At 32.9% G+C, this 21,633-nt stretch overlaps 1 protein-coding gene across 3 annotated transcripts in view; it reads left to right on the top strand.

The window, feature by feature from the left end:
- Positions 1-21,633, top strand: part of CNTN6 (contactin 6) — a 295,215-nt gene that overhangs the window by 193,095 nt on the left and 80,487 nt on the right. For 2 of the 3 annotated variants that reach the window (XM_032290508.1, XM_032290507.1), the window contains exon 7: positions 2,022-2,124. The exons of the other annotated variant lie outside the window; for it this stretch is intronic. In XM_032290508.1, the coding sequence (XP_032146399.1) occupies positions 2,022-2,124 (103 nt within the window). The remainder of the gene's footprint in view (positions 1-2,021; positions 2,125-21,633) is intronic. 3 annotated transcript variants of the gene reach the window in all.

The raw sequence follows: 21,633 nt of genomic DNA on the forward strand, positions 1-21,633 counted from the left end.
TCCAAAGCTTTCTGCTTCCTTCTTGTTTGGTGGAGCCACATTATCTATGAGTTTAGGTTCAATTCACAAATATGTAAACCAGAAATATAATAAAAAATTCTCTAATTCACCCACGTGGTGCAGTATACATGGTCCTGTGTATACCAAGCCATCTCCTTTCTGGCACTGAAACAGCTTGTCTTTTTTTGCTTAAAGACTACTTTGTGAAAGCAAAAATGATGTTTGGGGGAGTTGGCGTGTGTGTATGTGTGCACGTGTGGGTGCTGCCAAACTTATATAATTGAATCAATATATGTTTAATGAACATATGTTACAGCTACTTTTTAATGCCCCCTATTTTCTATATTTGCTCTTTTTTTGTTCACCCTTTATTTACATGGCTGGCAAAATGGAGGGAAAATTTCATATCCAAGGAAAGCAAAGCAGACTAACATTAATTATGAGCATTCCAAAGAAGAACAAAACACAAGATTTATGCTAATTATATTCATCGAAGGAACATAATTCAGACTAATCTCTGACGAGTTTTGTAGCTTAGTCAAGTCATAGCTGGTACAAGATTTAAAGAGCCAGAAAGTTGAAGGAAGTCATTGAAGTAGAAAAATTCTCTAGTTGTTTCTTTAATTAAATGTTCACAGTGGGATTCATAAAGATAGAAAATTTGTTGGTGCATTTTATGATTGTATTCAGGACTTGAAATGCAATATTTCATGGAGTTTTTCTCCCCTCCAAAGAGCTGAAGAAAAGCAAGAATAAAACGCTAATAAAGGCTAACAGAATTGTGAAACAAGTCCCATAGAAAGAGCTTTTATAATAGAGTTTTTATAATCACTAACCACCTAAATATATTTGCAAGGTCTTCATTAAGATTTCAGCAACCATTAGACTTATTCCTAAGTCCAATTTCTCTCCTTCAATGAGTCCTGCTATTTATGATTGGAAAAATTCATGAGCCAACAATACACTTGGAGATTCTACCATGTTTTTCCTTTTTTTTTTGTTTTCTATCTACTCTTAGTTCCTGCTTCTTCCCTTCTTAATTCCTCCTTTCTTCTATCCCCTCTATTCCCTTGAACACATATATGGTAAAAATAGAGCAGAAGCATTATACATAAAATAATAACCAAACCTCTTCTAAAAGTGGTCATGCAAGTAATATCAGACATCAAGAAAGCGAAAAAGAATAGAATCTATCAACTTAGTTGAATGAAGTAGTATTCACTACCTTCTCACCATAACCTCTTTAAATGTTTGTAATGATCAAGGTCTTAAAAATGAAGTATTTTTATTTCATATATATTTTGTAATTTTCACTTTTTCTGCAATTATATTAGCTACCAACAATCTATTTATTTTAGGAATGTATTAATCTGATGTTTGGTGTATCAATTAAAAATGATCAAAGTATTTAAATAATCTTGAGATGTCACTGATAAAATTAATTAAGATAATGAGAATAGCCTACAGATATATTTCTCTTACGGCTTCTCTGGTAGGTAGTGTATTTATAATAGTTTATACAGCTATCTTATTCTTATCTTAGCAGATATCCTCAATTCCCTTGATTGAAAATTTTAAAACTTAAAACAAATTTTTATAGGTATACAGTAAACTTATTTAGCAGCAAAACTTACTGTACTAATACATGAATATTTATATACTTATCTCAATTAATGTTATGACTTTATAAGTTTTGCTACAGAAATACTGTTATTTTGGATTAAGACCTACCTCCGTGGACTTCTTACAATGTTAGCTGAAAAATTTTTATTTTATTTTATTTTTTAAAATCAGATCTGGCTCTCTGAGTTCTGTCAAAGGTAGATAAATATGGATATCACTAGAGAAGGGTCTTTTTTTAAAAACACAGAAACATTTTAGAATCTGTATGTATCAAATTCTTAATTGAAAACCCTAATTCTTATTAAGAAGACATAATCAGGTTTTGGTTAATGAAGCATTTACTTCATAGAAAATTTCTATTCTCCAGAAATGCTGCTAGCTCTTTTGATATTTAACAGGTGTGATGGGGGAATATGAACCAAAGATTGAAGTGCGTTTTCCTGAAACTATACAAGCTGCAAAGGATTCATCTGTAAAACTGGAATGTTTTGCCCTTGGAAAGTAAGGTTTTTGTTTTTGTTTTCCTGGTTGCTTTAATTTTTTTTTAATTAAAAACCTTTTTGTTATTCAAATATTGCACTAAGGTAAATTACCAAGTAGATTTCAAATGCTGGGCAGCAGTGGAACTTTCTGATTTGTATTTAAACAAACATGTCTAATACTCAAACAATGCTCAGGGCTGCAATTGGAAATGATCAAGGCTGCAATTCTCTCCTACATGTGCTGATATTTCTTTTAGTTTAAGCATAATAAGACCCTTTTAGGAAGCACATTGCAAGGGAATAAGTGCACTTGTATAAAATGATGGGCAAGTTACTAAACCTTCTACATGTCCTTCACTGCCTCTTATCCTACATCCAGAAATACATTGCCTGGAGAATTTCCTTGCTTAATTAACCAACAATTCTGATAAATAAAAAACTACTGCTCATTTACAAAATAAGACTGATAAAAGTCCATTGTTCATAGTGGATAATTAGAATTGAGCCCAACCTTCCTTGGTAGTGGAGGCGTTTTTGTTTTACTCAGATAACTATTTATTAGGGAGATATTTGGAACACTTTTAAGCCAGGAAAATACCCACATTTTTACATGGGATATCTAGAACACCTCTGCTTTTTGGAGGTATACAAATTTTGTGCTTGTGAATATCAGGAAAAAAAAAAGACAAATAGACTAGACTGTCATTTTCAAATGTTAGCATGCATGTGAACTACCTGGGGACATGGTTCAATTAATATTCTGACTCTATAGGTCTGGGGTGATGTTTGATTTCTTCATTTCTAAAAAGCTTGCATAAATTAGTCATGCTTCTTGTAAACAGAACTTACTTTGAGTAGTAAAAGGCTTAACTGACTCAGAGGTAAGCTCAGAGGGCTAACCTCTAAATCCAAAGTCTATTCCTAATGTGGCCATCACATTTAGAAATAGTGACTTAGTCTTAAAAATCTGGAAAACATCCTTAAATATCTCAGTCATTTCATTAAGTTAAACATACTCAGCAATCCAAATAATGGTGGTTACTCAATCTTAGTTTCTTTTCTATAGATGGAATTTTATGTATCTTTGAATTAAATTTCTCAGAATAGTCATTTCCCATGGATTTAAGAGGCCATATTTTCTTTTCATACAGTATGAGTCTCATAGCATTTGTCAAATAAATAATTATTGATTGATTAAGTCATTCTTAAGAAAGTGACAAATAGGGGCTTTGCATCAGTTTTTATTTGTTTGCCTGCCTTTTAAGACATGATGAACTTTCACCATTTTCAAGCCTTTTCAGAAGTTAAGATTTATAAAAATATTAAATGTCATGGAAATACTTTGAGAATTAGATAATTAATTTAAAAAGAAAACCAATGAAAGAGAATATCTGAAAAGAATACTAATAACTTATTTCATTGCATTTGGCATCAGGAAATATCAATTCCAGAAATTTAAAAATGCCCTTCCACAATAAAATACGTGAAAATGTTGAGGCTATTTCTCATGAATCTAATGAAAATAATTTCATTTGCTAAGCACCTATAACTGAGCATTTATGATACAATGTATATAATTGTCAAAATCTTGCAGGACAAGTTATGTTTTCATTACATATGAGAAACTGAGGCTCAGATTAGAGAGTAACCTGTTCAGTTATATGTTTCTATTCAGAGGAAGAGAGCAATTCAAACCTAAGCCTACCTGATTTTAAAATCTGAATTTAGGAACTTCTAAGTAAATGGTAAGAAAACTGCTTCTGAAATCCTTGGAGATAGATTCAATTCCCAATTTTCTCAAGAGTTACTTGATTGTTAACAAACATGCTTATAAACTCTATGATTTCCATGTTCTTGTCCAAAAGAAGTTATAATGATTCCTAACCAGTATGTTTGTTGTGAAGATTAGAATGGATAATACATGTTAACACATTAAGCCTTGGGCTTAGCATTTATGTAATAATGCTCACTGAATTATTCTAAAGCCAAAATGCAAATTTCATTCTACTTTTATATAAACAATGTTTGATTTAGTGAGGATGTTCAAAGAGAGTAGCTATCTCAGAGGGGTATAAATTCTCAGTTTTTCCCAGCCCAGTTCTGTTCTCTCTGCCTCAGGATTGATGCTAGTATAAGAGAGAAAGTGGCAATTAGGGTTAAGTTGGGATTTAAAAAACAAGGAGAAGAAAGAATGAAACAGAAGGAGAGAGAACATGATCAGTATAGTCTTTGAACTGCTTACTTACCAATTTCTTAATTTCTATATTATTCAAATCTATAGAAAAGTTGAAAAAGTAATACATAGTCATCATATACTCTTTACCTGAATTGACCAAGGGTAAACCTGTGCCACATTCTCTGTCTCTCTCTCTCTCTCTCTCTCTCTCTCCACACACAAATGTATTTAAGCAGACAGGTGATAATATTCAATCAGTAAAAATAAAACTTGGAATATATGAGGTATATGGAATAATTTAGAAATAAATAAAGCAATCTCTTATTTTCTATTAACCCCTGGTGATGAGAACAATCAACATATTGTTAAATTGCTCAACGTAAAATTTATAATTTTAAAAACATAAAGGAGTCCTTAAACTTTTGACAAAATTTAAACTAGCAATATTTGATCCAGAAAAATTTGATTTGGAAAATTAATAGTTTAAAAACCTCCCAAAATGTAAAATCTATCAAAAAAAATCTATTAAAAATGTAATATCTATCTGTCAGGGGTTTCTTTTGTACACACACATCTCTGATAGATAAAAAAGGAACACCTGATAGATAAATCATGTTTGTTAAGTTTATGCAGAAAATAACTATTGCACTGGAAATAATATTAAATGAGAATAGAAAAATAATAAAAATTACCAAAAAATATTTCATAGAAAATTGACAAAGAAATACTTGATTTAATGGAGTATACTCTGTAAATTGTTTTCTAATGAAATTAATCAATGTTTACATTAAGTTTATTAAAAGAAGTCATTAACAGGATTGAAATACCTTGGGGTAACAATGGAAAGTCTGAAGAATCTATTGGGTCAAAGTGGTAATGTTAAAATACCTGGTGTAACAATCTTACATTTTGTATAATTGGAGTGCAGATACATTTCTCATTTTTTCAAAACAACAAAATGTATGTGAAAATACTTTTGCTGCTTTGGAAAACTTACAAATGTTAGCTGCTACCAAAAGGAGTTTCATATATGCTTGTCAATAGTTTTCAGAAAACAGATTATCTTTGCCACACTGCAAACATACTGCAAATGCCTTTTAGTCCATTATAAATTATAATATTTACTAAATGCTGTATTGTCCTCTAAATATATAAAATTAACAAACATAAAAAGCAACACACTCACCAGAAGATTAATTATGTTATAGGTTTAATTAACAATCTGAAAATAAAAACAATTAAATGTCTTATCTTTAAAATTATAAATCTATATTTGTAAGTTTGTTTCCAAATATTTTTATAAAATCTATTGAATATTTAGTATAAATCATATTCTCTCACATCTCTTAATAAAAATATTGCTGCGCAGCATTTGGTTTTAGTCATTTTTTTACCAAATGTGCGGACTTCTTTTTACTCATATTCTTTTTACTAAATCTTCCTGTTTACTTTTTGAGGTACTTTACACTTTTTTAAGATGTTCCATAACCTCAAAAATGAGAAAAGCTAGTTGATTTGAAGAATAAAATCAAATATTTTTTTTCTTGTTACATTACTAACCAATTATTGGCTGCTATTTAAGCTATAGATGATGCATTTATTAAACTAAGATGTATATATTTTAATAGATGGAGGATAGAGAGAAGAGGGAGGAAGGAAATAAATAGATGGGTAGAAGGAAAAAGAAAAAATACAGAAAGACCAGCTACAATATCAGATTTTATTAATTTCTGTTTATTTTTTGGACATAAGAGAGCTGCTGAAATAAAAATTGGCTTTCATTAAATATTTGTTTAATGTACAACATATATGTGCTCACATAACTAGGAAGTATCACCCTTTATTAGTTGGAATAATTTTTCTCTTGAAGTTGTAGATTATTTGTGGTATTTGTTTATCGTGCTTGGTTTTCTCTGAGCTTCCTGAATCTATGGGTTGTTGTTTGTCATTATTTTTGAAAACTATTCAGCCATGCTTGTTTTAAACATTTGTTTGGTTTTTTTCTCCTTTTAGTATTTCTGTTATGTATCTTTTATACCATTTCTTATCCCCCTTCTGTCCAAGTTCTTAATCTTTTTCTAAATTTTTAATTATTTTTTATCTTTGCATTTCAGTTTGGGAAGTTCTATTGATACTGCTTCTCATTAATTTACTCCCTCCTTGGCTACATTCAGTCCACTTGTGAGCCTATCAGAGGCATTCCTCATTTGTATTATGATGTATTTTATTTTCAGCATTTCCTTTTGATCCTTTCTTAGAGTTTTCTTCTCTGTGTTTACATTACCCATTTGTTCTTATATGCTGTTCACTTTTTTATTATAGTCCTTAGCATATTAATTACAGTATAGGCAATTTAAAATTACTGTCTGATATTAAGTAGTTCAGTTTTAAATCCCCAGCCTGATAGTTCTAAAAGTTTCATTATATTTGAGTCTAGTTATCATGGTTGTTTTGTCTCCTCAGACTGTTTTTTAGTATGCTTTGTAATTTTTTTGTTGAATCCTGTACATTATTATAACAGATTAAAGGAAATTTAATAACTAGACTTTTAGTGTGAGGTTTTATGTTTTTCTAGCTAGCAGTTAGACTGTAATTACTGTTGTAACTAGCTATAGCATCAGAGGTTAAATTTTAGCTAATACCTTTGCTTTTATCTCCTCTATTGCCTTTTGGTTTCCTTAGACACTCTTTCTTAAATAGCATCTAAAGTTTGCAGTTATTTCAGCTGTAATTTTCTGCACTGTAATTATATAGGAACCCTAAAAAAGTCCTTGCTTGCTAGTTCTATCAACATCTTTTGTGGGTCTGTTTCTAAGGACTACTTTTTCTCCTAGTCATGGTTCTCATTGTCCTGCTTGTTTGGATATCTAGTAATTTAAGATTGAATAGTAGGCATCATAAATGTCATGTTGTTGAATGCTAAATTATGGTATATTTATAAAAAGATTTTTGGACTTTATTTTGATAGGCTGTTGTTATGCTACTGTGAATCCTTCATTATTCAGTAGTGTATTAAGGCTAGTTTAGTACTAAGATGAATTCTCCAGCTGAGTGCTTCAAATGTTTACTAAGTCTTTCTTCTCTGGCATAGTGGAACTCTAATGTCTTCTGGGCCTATTTGAGCTCTGAAAATTTTTCTTTGCCCATCCTCATGTGACACTCCTATGCAGACCTTTAGAGCACATTATTTGAGTAATGCCATCCTTTCTAATACTATGTTCTCCAATTCCACCCACTTCAGCCTCTCCAAATCTGATCTTTGTCTTCCCCACTCAGTGACAAAGTACCGTACTACTTATGTCTCCCCTTCCTATTCTCTGATCTGGATGCAGAGTGTCTCTACACAGAAAATAAGGGCTACCAAAATCTTACTTTATTTCTTTCCTCTCTTTCAGGATCATACTTTTGTGTTGCCAATTGTTCAAGTTCCAGAAAGAGGTTTTTCATATTTTTGCCTAATTTGTCATTGTTTTCTTAAATACTAATTATGAAGGTAAATACAGTGAGACTTAGATAAATTAAGTGACTTACCCAATGTAAGTTGCTTATCTGTGATTCAAATCTACATCTCACAGATTCTGACTTCAAAACTCATGCTTATAACCCTCTCATATTAATATTGAATTAACTTCTCAGTATCTGACTTACTTAATTCTCCATGTGCAGATGCAGTATGACCCTCAATTATGTAAATATTTTACTAGAAAAAGACTTGAAAATTTTTAACAAAATGTTAACAAATGCTTGATCTGGGGAATGGAATTATAGATATATTCCTATTTAGATTATCTATAATTACTACTATTCCAGCAACAAGTAAGTTTTAATTTTACATATTAAAAATAACCCCCAAAATTCAAAAGATAAACTTGTAAAAATTCAAGCTGTGTTTTAATGAGAAGAAAAAAGTTTTTCCAAAACACATAAAAAATCAGGGTTATACATCTTATTGGTTTATAGATGATGATGGCAATGTACACCATTTCTAAAAGTCTGGTATACCTGATTAGGTAGCACTCAGAAAACATAGTTACAGTCACAGAAACCATCATTCAGGCAAGATGTATAAAAAGTGAGGTGTAGAGAAGAATGGGTGAAGTGTTTACTCATAGAATCTAATAATCTTAAACCACTATAGGCTAGTGTGAGTATAGAATAATTAAGACAAAGCTTCAAGTAATTGTCTTAACTTTAATTGTTGTGACTTTGGGGATATGCAACTGACTTTCTGTGTTGGAGTTTCAGAGCTGACATGATCACAGCTTTCAACTCTCAGCTTTGTCTCATTTGTTTAACATGGCAGACTCTTAATTATGAAAACTGCAAATTAATTGTATTGTGAAATACCCTGAGAAGCTCCTTGTATAGGTTCTATGCAAATGTAGTATGATTGACTGATACATCTGTGTGTTTCCTTTGAAAAAAATATGGGCCTTCACTGAGTGAAGAAATTAAACTGATATCCCCCATAACTCTATTCTACTCCTTTTATAAACAACCAAACATATTTTCCTTTTTTAAAAAAAATCTTAATTTAGTAACTGTTCTGTCAGTGTTCTGGAATGTAAATAACAGTAGTAGCAGCACTGAATGTTCCTGTGAGTTCTGAAGCCTTCACACAGAGGACTATATTTATGTGTACATGTATATCTTATTTATTTTTTTCTAATTTATGAAGCCAAAGATACCCAGCTTGGCTATTAATGTCAAGCAACAAATCTAAAATCTCTCCATGATGTTGTTAGGTGTTCCAGAATTTTCAGGTGACAGAGGAGCTGTTTCTTATAATGTTTGCTTTTCATCTTACAAATGTGGACATCATTGCAGTTTATACTGCAGGAAGATTTCTCAAGTCACTCAAGATGACAATAACATTTTAAAATCAGCTAGACACATTGAAAGTTTTCAGATCCTTAGCAATTATTTTTGGTTTATTGTTTTAATTACTCAGGTATCTTAATGATTTAGAAACTGGATGTCTAAAAACTCATTTATCTTTTGTTTCCCTCACTGAGTTGAGTAGATAGAGAACAGAATGTCTTCCTAGGCATAATTTACACCTTTCACTCAAGAAATGTATAGTGAAACCTAATCTTTAGATTCTTGCTAATGACTTTTTCTGCAACATAATATTATCAATAACTTTTTAAAACACGACATGGTATTGCTTGGCACAAAATAATAAATTATAGAATACTCACCTCTGTTGACCATGCTCAGAAATCTGAAAACTAACAAATCTTCAAGCCAATTTTTCAGAAATTAAAATATAATATTCACCCCAACAGGCACTCACATACAAAAGCACTCACTGTAGCAATAAATAATTTATTAGTGAATTTACTAGCCTTTGAAGGCAAATGTACACTGAAAAGTTTGGACTTTTAAGTTCAAATACAGCAGGATTTAAGTCTTAACTTCCCTTGCCAATAGCTGAATGACTTTGGTCAGTTTTCTTATGTGTATCAGGAAGTCAAAAATTATAGAGAGACATAGACAGAGAGAATAAATAGTTAATATGGCAGAATTTTTATAAGGAATGGAAATACTATTAAGCTCACTTACTGAGGTTCCTGACCCATAATAGGCAATAAACAGTAACTATTTTATTAATCCTGGGAATTGTCAAAGCTGCTTTGACTGAGGAGGTAAAAAGGAACACGTGTCAAGAAGCAAAATGGTTTCTGTATTATATTTTTGTGTTAAGAGACTTTCCCAGAAGAATAGATTTATCATTTTAAATTCTGTTTAATCTTTCCAAGGGTTAATGACATTTCCTCACTTAGTCATTTGACAAATTGAAGCATAAATTATATATTCACTTAGCAAGCATATATTGAATACCCCATTCAATCATTAATTCCTTCATTGCTTCATTTAGGTAGTCAGGAAGGATTCCCCAAGGGACAGACACCTGGCTCTGGAGAGATAAAGAATATTATATAAAGGCCCCGGAGAGTTGCAGGCTAATGAAAATAGGATTGATGTAACAACATGCAATCACACATTTCTCTTGGGATCAGTTCTTTCCTTCCAGACTTTCAGTGAAGGAAGAGTCAGGGATCCTCACTTTGGGAGCTTTACTGATTATCTTTTTCCCAGGCTGCCCTTTATCAAATAGAGACTGGAGAGGGTCACTGTCAATTCTTTAGCAGAGCTAATTTTAGGCTATTATTTAAGGGCTTCATTGTATTTCTGAGAAATGGAAAATTATTTCTTCCTGTTTTTTTCCCTTGTGTGCTCAAATACTTTTTTTAACTACTGGATTTTAAATAATAGTTTTAGAACAGAAATATTGAACAGATAGTACAGAGAGATCCTGTGTAACCCCATACACAATTTCCCTTTTACTAACATCTTACATTATTATAGTGCATTTGTTACAATTAGCCAGTCAATATTGATGTCTGATTAATATAAAAACATATTTTATTCAAATTTCTCTGGTATTTATGCCTTTCCATTCCATGGTTCCATCCGGAGTATCACATTACAATGGAGCTTTCTTGTCTCCTTAGTCTCCTCTTGTCTGTAAAAGTATCCCAAACATTTCTTGTTTTTGGTGACCTTGACAGTTTTGAGGAGTGGTCACCAGTTCATTGTAGGCTGCCCCTCTGTTAGAATATGCCTATATCTGTCATAATTAGACTGGGGTTACAAGTTTTGGAGAGGACAAACATAAAGGTAAGGAACGATTTTCATTACATATCAAGGTTAACTTTATGAAAATGATTTATGACTGATGATGCTGGCCTTGATTACCTGGCTGAAGTACTTTTTATCAGGGATCTCCACTATAAAATTACTCTTTTCGCCCACTCCATACTGTCTCTTTGGAAATGGGTGACTATATGAAGTCCACACTTGAATAGAGTGTTGTGCTTTGCCTTCTGCAGGATAATGAACCTACAGAATTATTCTACCCATGAAATGTGTCACTTCTTCCTCATTTATTAATATTTAATAATTTACTTACGTCAGTACTGACTCACATATAGTTATTTTAGACTTTGTGTTTGTGATTCCAAGCTACTTTGTTTATTTTGCTGCTCAACTTGTTTCAGCTTTTGCCATTGGGAGCCTTTTAAGTTGGATCCTGTGCCCTTTGTTATGCCCTCATCAATGTGTGGGGTGTTGTTTGTGTGTGTGTGCCTGTTAGCGCTTTCTTATTTTCTAGCATTAAAGATCTTCCAGGTTCATCTTGTATATTTCATGCCTTAGTCCTAGAAGCAGTCATGTCTCCAAGGATAAGATTCCTGGTTCCTTTTATTGAAGAATAACATTAGAAACCAATATCTGGGTGCTAGGTGTGCTTGTTGCTACTAGAGTGACATTTATTTACTTGCTCTCAGATGACAAAGCAAAGAAATATGTATGTATATACTACTTATTATGTACATATAAGTACTTCTATATACAGCTATTTGTATTAAGTTAAGTACATGATCTTGCTGTTCTCTAACTCTAACCCATTACCACATGGATCACTCTGCTCTCCTCCACTTACTGAGCAGTACATTTCCACTTCACACAGTGCCGTCCCATTTTGCAATACCACCGGTAATGAATTATAATTTCTATTTCTCTTAATCTGCACCAGCATTTGATATTGTGTAGGTTTTTATTTTGTTTGGTTTTTTAGCCATTCTAACAGGTATATAGTAGTATCGCCTTATTGTTTTAATTGGCCATTTTCTGATGGCAAAAGATGTTAACATCTTTTAATGTGATTATTTGCTATCTATCTTTTTTGGTAAAATGCCTGTTTACATCTTTTCTACATTTTTAATTGGTATGTTTATTTTATTATTGTGGAACTTTAAGAATTCTTTGCACATTTTGAACATAAGCCTTTTATCAGATATGTGTCTTGCAAATGTTTTCTCCCAGTCTGTGACTTGTCTTTTCATTTCTTTAACGATGTTCTTAACAAAGCATGAGGTTTTTATTTTAATGATGTGCAGGTTATCAATTTTTTTTCCAATGAAACACACTTCTGGTGTTAAATACAAAAACTCATCACTATATTCAAGGTTACCTAGGTATTCTCCTCTGTCATCATCCAGAGCTATTATCGTTTTGTGTTTTGCATTTTCATTGATGGTCCATTTTGCATTAATTTTTGTAAAAGATGTGACTTCTGGGTCTATTAATCTTATAGCATACAGACTTCCAATTGTTCCAGTATTTGTTAAAAAAGACAAACTTGTCTCCACTCTATTGTATTTGCTCCTTTGTCAAAGATAAGTTGACTACATTTGTATAGGTCTGTTACTGGGCTCTCTTTTGTTCCATTGCTCTATTCTTTTGCCATTACCACATTGCCTCAATTACTGTGGCTTTACAGTAAATCCTGAAGTTAGGTAATGTCATTACTCCAAATTTATTCTTCTTCAGCATTGTGTTGGATATTTTATTTTGTTTTGCTTTCCTTGTCTTTACATACAAACCTCAGAATCACTTTTTTCTACATCCTTAAAATAGCAGTTGGAATTTTGATTGAGGTTGCATTAAATCTATTGATCAAGTTGAGAAGGATTAACATACAGACAGTGTTGAGTCTTTCAATCCATGAACACAGAATAGATCTCTACTTATTTATATCTCTTTTAATAATTTTTATGAGATTGTGTAGTTTTCTGCATATAAATTCTGAAATCCTATTTTATATAAACCTTAGAATTTTTTGTTTTAGTGCTGATATAAATGGCATTGTATTTTAATTGTTATAATTCAAATTTCATTTGTTAACTGCTGGTATAAACAAAAGTTAACTGACTTCGATATATTAACATTATATCTTGTTGCCTTGATATAGTAACTTATTAGTGCTGAAATTATTTCTTATTAATTCTTTGAGATTTGTCTTGCTGTCTGGGAACAAGTATTATTTTCTTCTTTTCAATCACTATACTTTTTTTTTTCTTGCCTTTTCTTGTATTATTGCACCAGCTAGGATTTCCAATATAATGTTGACTATGACTGATGAGAGGAAACATGCTTGCCTTTAACTCTTATCCAAAATGAAGGCATCCAGTTTCTCACTATTAAGTAGGATGCTAATGCTACACCTTTGGCAGATGGTTTTGTCAAGTTGAGGAAGTGCCTCTCTATTCCTAGACCGTTGAGAATTTTTATTTTGGATGGGTGTTGTATTTTTCCAAGTCCTTTTTTTGTCCCCAATTGATATAATCATGTGATATTCCTTCTATTCATTAGTGGATTTCATGAAATAATTATCTAATATTGAGCCATCAGTCTTGCATACCCAAAATAAGTCCTACTTGGTTGTAGTGCATATGTCTTTTTAAACATTGCTGGACTCAATTTGCTAATACCTGAAGACTTTTTCATTTTTATTCATGAGAGATATTGGTGTCCAGTTTTCCTTTCTTAAAATGTCTTTATCTTATTTGGGCATTATGGTAATTTGGCCTCATAGAATAAATTGAAAAACATAATATTCTCTCTGCTTCTATTTTCTAAAAGAGATTATGTACATAAGGAAGAAATTTATGTACATAAGGAAGAAATAAGAGGCCGGGCTCAGTGATGTACACCTGTAATCTCAGCTCTTTGGGAGGCCGAGGTGAGCAGATCACCTGAGGTCAGGAGCTCCAGACCAGCCTGACCAACATGGAGAAACCCTAACTCTACTAAAAATACAAAATTAGCTGGGTGTGGTGGCAAATGCCTGTAATCCCAGCTACTCATGAGACTGAGGCAGGAGAATTGCTTGAACCCAGGAGGCGGAGGTTGCAGTGAGCCAAGATTGTGCCACTGCACTCCAGCCTGGGCAACAACAGTGAAACTCCATCTCAAAATAAACAAATAAATAAAACTTTTTTTAAAAAGAAGAAGAAATAGAACAGTTACTTAAAGAGTTCACCAGTGAAACCATCTGGGCCTGGTCATTCTATTTTGAAAGATTATTGATTACTGATTCATTTCCTTTAATAGTCAAGGTTTATCTAAATTGTCTATTTCTTCTTGTGAGAATTTTGTTAATTTGTATGTTTTAGGGAATTAGTTCATTTAATCTAGTTTATCTTTTTAATACACACATATAAGATTATTTCATCTTTTCAATTACAAATACCTGCAACTGAATTATTATCAGGAAAAGTAGAACAATTCTCCAAGAAACACGCAAGGAAAAAGAGCAAGGTTGACACCAGGAAATAGACCAATGACAAAGGCCAGGGGGAGTGCAAACAGTCACAACAATGCATGGAGCAAAAGAAAACTGGGGAAAGAAACATTTTTATTCCTAGTATATTATTATTACTATTATTGAGGTGGAGTCTTGCTCTGTCACCCAGGCTTGGAGTTGCAGTGGTTGCACTGCAACCTCCACCTCTCGGGTTCAAGCAACTGTCCTGTCTCAGGCTCCCGATTAGCTGGGATTACAGGCATATGACACCATGTCCAGCTAATTTTTCTATTTTTAGTAGAGACGAGGTGTCACCATGTTGACTTGGCTGGTCTCAAATTCCTGACCTTAAGTGACCTGCTTGCCTGGGAGTCCCAAAGTGCTAGGATTACAGGTGTGAACCATCCCGCCAGGCCAGTAATATCTGTAAGCTATTGTAAGATATTGAAGTGCTTCCCACAAGACAAAAATGTGCAGAAGAACCAGAGTTCTAGAAGTGAATTTGAAATGAGAGCCCTGAGCTCAGGCAAGGAAACAGCAAGGAGACTAGGAAGAGTTACATCCTTTGCTCAAAACAAAAGAAATACTTAGTAAGGATGTATATATATATATATATATATATATATATATATATATTTCATAAAAGTCAGATATACTCATTTAAGAAAATTCTAAAAATATAGGCAAGAAGAAAGAAGAAAATAAAATTGTTTTTATACTTAATTTCTCCCCCAGAGGTTAACTACTCTTTTGGTATACATATATCCTTCCAGGTTTATTCTACTTTTAATATAATTAAGATAATACACTGCATATTTGTTTGTAAAATAATTTCTTAATTCTTAAAAATATACCATAAACATATATGCAGGTCATTAAACAGTCTTCTGTATCCTCATTTGTAATGACAATGAGAAATTTCAATATATTTTTTCGCCAGCCTCCTGTTGGTGGATATTTAGTTTTCTTCAACTTTGTTTCCAATTTTTTGTTATTATGAATAATATTGTAATGAATATTCTTGTGGCTATGTTTTGGTTACATTGATGTAAACTTCCTAAGTATATTGTTAGAAAATTAGGATTATTGGTAATGGGAACGCTATGTAAAATACTATGATTTCTAAATAGTGTGCAAATTTCTCAAGAAAGATTATAGAGGAGCAACTGTCAAAGACCAGAGACTGATCCTAAAAGAGGTCCTCTTTTAATCCTACAAACACACTTTGAATCTAATGTCAAACACTCCTTTCCATAGAATTTTTCTAAATTTTTTTTCAAAGAGCATAGAGTGGATTGTTATAGTGCTGTTTCTAAAATTAAACTAATTTAAAGGCTCTAAAAAAATCATCCAAGAAGATTATACATATTTCTGGAAGCAACTCTTCCTCTTTTCCATCCAGTCTATCACCACCTCTCTCAGGAGACCCACAGTTTTTACTTTTAAGTAATTGGCAGTTTAAAGTACAGAAGGATTTCAAATCTAGGTTGGAACTGAGCTGAGGAAAAATAATAAAAGTTACTTGTTTCCTATTTTCCAGCTGACCTTGGAGTCCATCTCTAAGCTTTCACTGAAGTCTAGGGGCATCTCAATATGTTTAAAAAGATAATCTCCATTATTTCACCTTTTGCCTCTTACACACACACACACAAAATTTATTTACTGGTTGCAAAACACATTAGTTCATTCAGTGAAGAATATATTGCTAAGCACATGTTATACATCCTAATAAGGTTTCCTCTCATTTTGTAGCTGGTTAATTCTTGCAGAGTCAGCAAAGCATGCTGTAGAGCTCAGTCTCTGTGGAAAGACAGATTTTGGTTCAAATCCTTTTTTTAAAATTATTTACTGTATGATGTTGGGCATGTTACCAAAACTATCCTAGTCACAATTTGTTCATCTACAAAATGTTAATTGCAGTCTTATGTTTTATACTGCCATTACATGATTTAAAGAAAATACTTAGCATGGAGCTAATATATAATATGTGCCTAATGCAAGTTAAATAATGACAAAATGATAAACTATTAATATGCCATTTTCAGTGTTTCTTTTACTACTTTATATGAAAGTTTGTAATTACAAACTGAGGCAAAGTCAAACTGAATAAATTTGAGGTAACACAAGGTCTACCTACCTTTACCAAATTATCATTTTCTCTCCTAAGAGCAGCAAAGGTATTTATCTAGGCTTAGTATTAACTATTGATAAAAATTATGGATAAACTGTTAATGAACAGCTAAATGCAGTATCATATTCAGCTCTACTACATCTGGAAATAGTGGACTTCAATTCATGCTTCATGTGCAGATTAGTATTCATTTTACTTACATTAAAAGGAGTAGAAATTGGTAATAAAATTCTGAAAGAATCTTAGGACAGTGATCCCTTCATGCCTCTGTTCATAATCTTGGTATTAAGGCAATTTAATAAGCCTTATTTATGTTTCAAACATTGTATTTCAGGATGTACTCTTACAGATATTTCCTCATTTGCTCTTCTTGTGTACCTGTTCTTATTTCTAGTTAATGTAAAGAGAACACTGAGGCTCAGAGAGGTTAGGTAACTTGCATTCAGTTCTATAAAATTTGCCTGTGTCCTTTTTTTTTTTTTTTTTTTTTTTCCCCCAACTGCAGGTACCATTCTGTTACAAGTGTTATTATAAACAAACCATTTGTGGCTTTTCAAAGATGTCCGCCCCAAGGGAAAGCTAATATAAGTATCGTCCTAGTTCCACTGGGCCGCCATCACAAAATACTATAAACTGGATGGCTTGTAAACGACAGAATTTTGTTGCTCACAAGTTCTGGAGGCTGGGAAGTCGATGATCAGGGTACCAGCAAACTTCGTGTTTGATGAGATGTCTGGTGAGGGCTGATCAATGGTTTATCTAGCTGTGTCCTCACATTGAGGAAGGGAAAACAAACTCCCTCTGACTATTTCATAAGGACACTAATCTCATTATGAAGGCCCTATCCTCATGTCTTAGTCCCACCTCCTAATACTGTCACCTTAGGGGTTAGGTATCCAACCTATGAATTTTAGGAGGACACAAACATTTATTTCACAGCAGGGACTGACTGCAAGGACAGAATCATGACTAAAATGAGTAAAATAAAAATGTTTTCTCTTTTTCCATAACAGCGAGATTGCTTTTCTACAGAACTCATGAATTTATCCATATTGTATCCCCATAGGACAATCTTATATTCCAAGCTCTTTGTGTGAATATTTCAAATTGGGGAAGTGGAAGCAGCTAGCTGAACAGTCTGAAAATGTAACAAAGGCATTCTTTGCTGGTTTTGTTATTCTGCTTCATTCTTTTCGATTAAAACTGGCCGAATGACAGGATTTCCTGAAATGAGGTTCAAGTTGATAATCCCAAATACAAGCATCTTAAGAAACTAGTTCTCTGCACCAGTCTTTAGTTAAAAACTTAGTATGGCCTGGATTTAAGCTGTAGATAATGAGGTTTAAGAAATCCAGGGGAGAAACATAAGCTTTCTCAAATAACACTAGTAATAAAAATTCTATTTATGGGTTAAAGGTATAGAATTTAAGCACAGTTTCTACTAGTGTGTGGTGAGCTTTAATTTAACTTCGAATTCAGGATGAACTAGGCCAGATGGTTAACAAATATATTCTCTGTCTTTAATAAAATTAATAGGATGCTCCCTTTGCAAAAGCATAATGACATGACAGGATGAAGTAAAAGTTCATATTTATGGCAATGCTTAGTAAGAAGCATGAAACCGCAGTGGAGGAAAAGAAAGACAGAAAAACTTTGCTTTTATCATCTAGAAGTATTTCACAACTGTGAAGAATCACATTTGAGTCAGCCTTCATTTAGAAAATAGGAACAAAATAAGAAAAGGCTTTTGCAATGCTCCCTTTGAAATACAAAGTTCGTGAATCCCTCATCTACGGTCTGAGGAATCTTTGGATAAGAGAATTGCTTTATACTGGTTTTCTTTATTGAGATTTGCATCCAAGCCCAATTTCTATAAAAAGAGACAGGGGAAGAGTGTACAATTGGGGTTTAAAGGGAAATGTTGCCAGAAATGACTGATCTCTGTAGTTGAAGCGATAATGGCATCATTTGCTTTGACTCTGTAACAACAGTTTCAAAACATTTAACAATAATCTTCATTCTGAAGGCCCCCTCAAAGATCCACCTCACTCCATGGCACTCTTCATCTGATTAATATATTAACTTTTCATTTTAAAGAGATTATTTATCTTGAAGCAAAATCAACTGCTGGTGAATACTGCATTACTGGTATCAACAAGAACAAACTACATAGAGTCTAAAAAGAATGCTGAAGCCACAGTAGGAGAAAGAGTCTACTAGTGCTTATAATTTAGTGGGTGGCAACTCAAAGAAATGAGAAGGTAGATCACAATAAATTAGTCTGCTTTGAAACTCTAAGTGGAGGAGAACTGGCAGGTAATAATTTAGTTGAAATTACCTGTCTAAACGTGAGTACCATTTCAAAAAGTTAATTAGCATTGTTAGCAGCTGCAAGCTGAGTATTTAGCTCAGATGACATATGGAAGCCATCTGTCACAATGCCTGGTACATAGTAAGCACTCAATTAATGGTCATTAATATTATTTTAAAATATTGAATTTTCCTACACCAATTTTCTTCTCTTTGGAAACAACAATCTAATTGCTTTCTTCCTTGCTGAAATGGTACTAGATGATTAATCAAGTTAAAGAAAGAGGTCCTCCATACCTACGCATCCATGTCTCACCTGAAAGATTCCTGCCTTTGTCATGATGAAATAAACATGACTGCTATGATCAAGGCCATATCTCCATAGCAGCAAGGACATTAAATGGTGAGATGCAGGAAATTTACACACACCTGTGCTTGTGTAGCCATTTCATTCATAGTGTGAAGATCTGATTTCGGTGTATAAATGATTCATAAATCAATTTGAATCAAATGCATCATCAAATGAAACCCTTAACAGAGAGTAAAAGACAAATACGTGAAAATTAGTATTCTTGGTTTTGAAATAATAGCAATCACATTATAATAATCATAAAACATTTTTACTAATTGAACAATCAAACATATTATTTAACATGTGCTAGGCAGTGTGCTAAGCATGTGACATGAATTAGTTTAATCATCACAATAAGCCTATGAGTTATGCACTATTACTAATTATCATGCTGTAAATGAGAAGTGTATTAGTCTATTGTTGCACTGTTATAAAGAAATACCTGAGACTGGGTAATTTGTAAAGAAAAGAGGTTTAATTGGTTCAAATTCTGCAGGCTGTACAGGAAGCATAACAGCTTCTGCTTCTGGGTAGGCCTCAGGAAACTTACAATCATGGTAGAAAGTGAAGAGGAAGCAGGCATGTCTTACATGGCTGGAGCAGAAGGAAGAGAGAGGGGAGGTTCTACACACTTTTAAACATCCATATCCCATAATAACTCACTCACTATCATGAGAACAGCACCGAGGGGATGGTGGTAAACCATTCATGAATGATTTACCCCCATAATCCAGCCACCTCCCATCAGACCCCACCTTCAATACTGGGGATTATATTTTAACATGGGATTTGGGCAGGGACACAGATCCAAACCATGTAAAGAAGATTCATGCTTATAAATGCACAACAAAGTTTAGCTAAGGATAAGAATCACATTTCTCTCTACACTACATACATAGTATTATACTAGTAAACCTTATTGTAATAATAATTATTATTATTTACACAGAATGGTATGTCTTGGAAAAATTCACTTACATTAAAACAGTAAAGCTCACTACTAAACTAATTTTGTTTTTAATTGATTCCAGTTTTTTTTTTTTTTTTTTTCCCACCTGCTGTCCATCTAGGATGGCTTCAGAAAAGAGAAATTGTGTGAAATATGAAGCTGTTTACTTTGTGCCTTCATAAGAAATTCTGGGATGAACTGGGAATTGCTCATTAAAATGCATACATATTTTTAAATAACCTGTGTTTTGCATTTATTCTTTCTGCCTCTGTACCTTACATTACCAACGATAAGAAGAACATGGCATTCAAATTTAGCAGTTATATAACTGAGCTGAAAAAAATCTCAACATTTCATTAGGAACTGTGAAATTTTATAAATCTGCTTGAATTTTCTCCCATTAAAAATTTTGTAACACAAACTATTGCCCCAAAATGCACTTTATTAGACTTTTCTTAATTAAAGTTCTTTTTAAGTCATTATTTTTAGATCTTTTGTTTGTTTTTCTTTGCTGTGAGGATTCTAAAATATCTAGAGCACACAATATAATATCCAGGAGGAATCCACTATATCATGTAATTCAATCACACAGATAGAAATTAACCTAGCTAGCATTTGAACTGAGGCATTCTGAATCAATTTGTCAAGTCCCTTCTGGTTGAATATAGCAGGAAAATGACAAAACGGGGTTAAGGATAAAAGAGAATATATCAGCTAATTCAAATGTTTAGAAGATTTGTTTGTTTGGTTGTTTGTTTTTTGGGGGACGGTAGGCATCAAGCATGACTTGAGTTAGGTGTGTAAAGAATACCAAGTTTCTTTTCTGTGTTAGCTTCAGCTTTCAGAGATGCTTTCTCTATTTGGCAGAAAATTGTTGACTAGAATTTTGGAGTTTATGACTCACTGTGTCAAAAAACCTCAGTAGAAAGAGATTCCTTCTTCAGTGGCCATTCTGCAAGCAGTCCTGGAACTGAGTCTAATTGTCTCTGGTTGGTTTGTCTTCATCCCCATGTTTGTCTAGTCAAGGTGGCCATGGTCCACAAGCCTCTCTCTGATGGCAAGACCTGAATTATGTCCTCTCACCTAATTCCAGAGGTGTGATCAGCCCAACTCAAAGGAGATTGGGAGGACTGGGTTTTCTAAGGAAAATAAAAATGCAGGCAAAAATAATTTAAAAAGCAAACAACAAATGTCCTCTGCAGATTTAGAATCCAGGACATCAATTCTTGTAACCTTCAAAATTGAACACTGTTACTTTTAAAGCCCAGTGCTGTACCCTGAATAGTATAATCTTCTTAATTGAATGGTTTATCAGACTTATAACTCCAAAGAGAAAGAAAAAAAGAGAGAGAAAGAAAGAAAGAAAAAGAAAGAAAGAAAATTAAAGAAGTGTTTCTTTTTTAAATGAGACTTTCCTGTCTCTGTTCAGCCTCATTTCTCTTATGTTTCGTGCCTTT

Source organism: Sapajus apella, unplaced genomic scaffold (assembly GCF_009761245.1).
Source record: "Sapajus apella isolate SASKATOON/1434 unplaced genomic scaffold, GSC_monkey_1.0 scaffold23, whole genome shotgun sequence".
In the NCBI taxonomy this organism is placed as follows: Eukaryota; Metazoa; Chordata; class Mammalia; order Primates; family Cebidae; genus Sapajus; species Sapajus apella.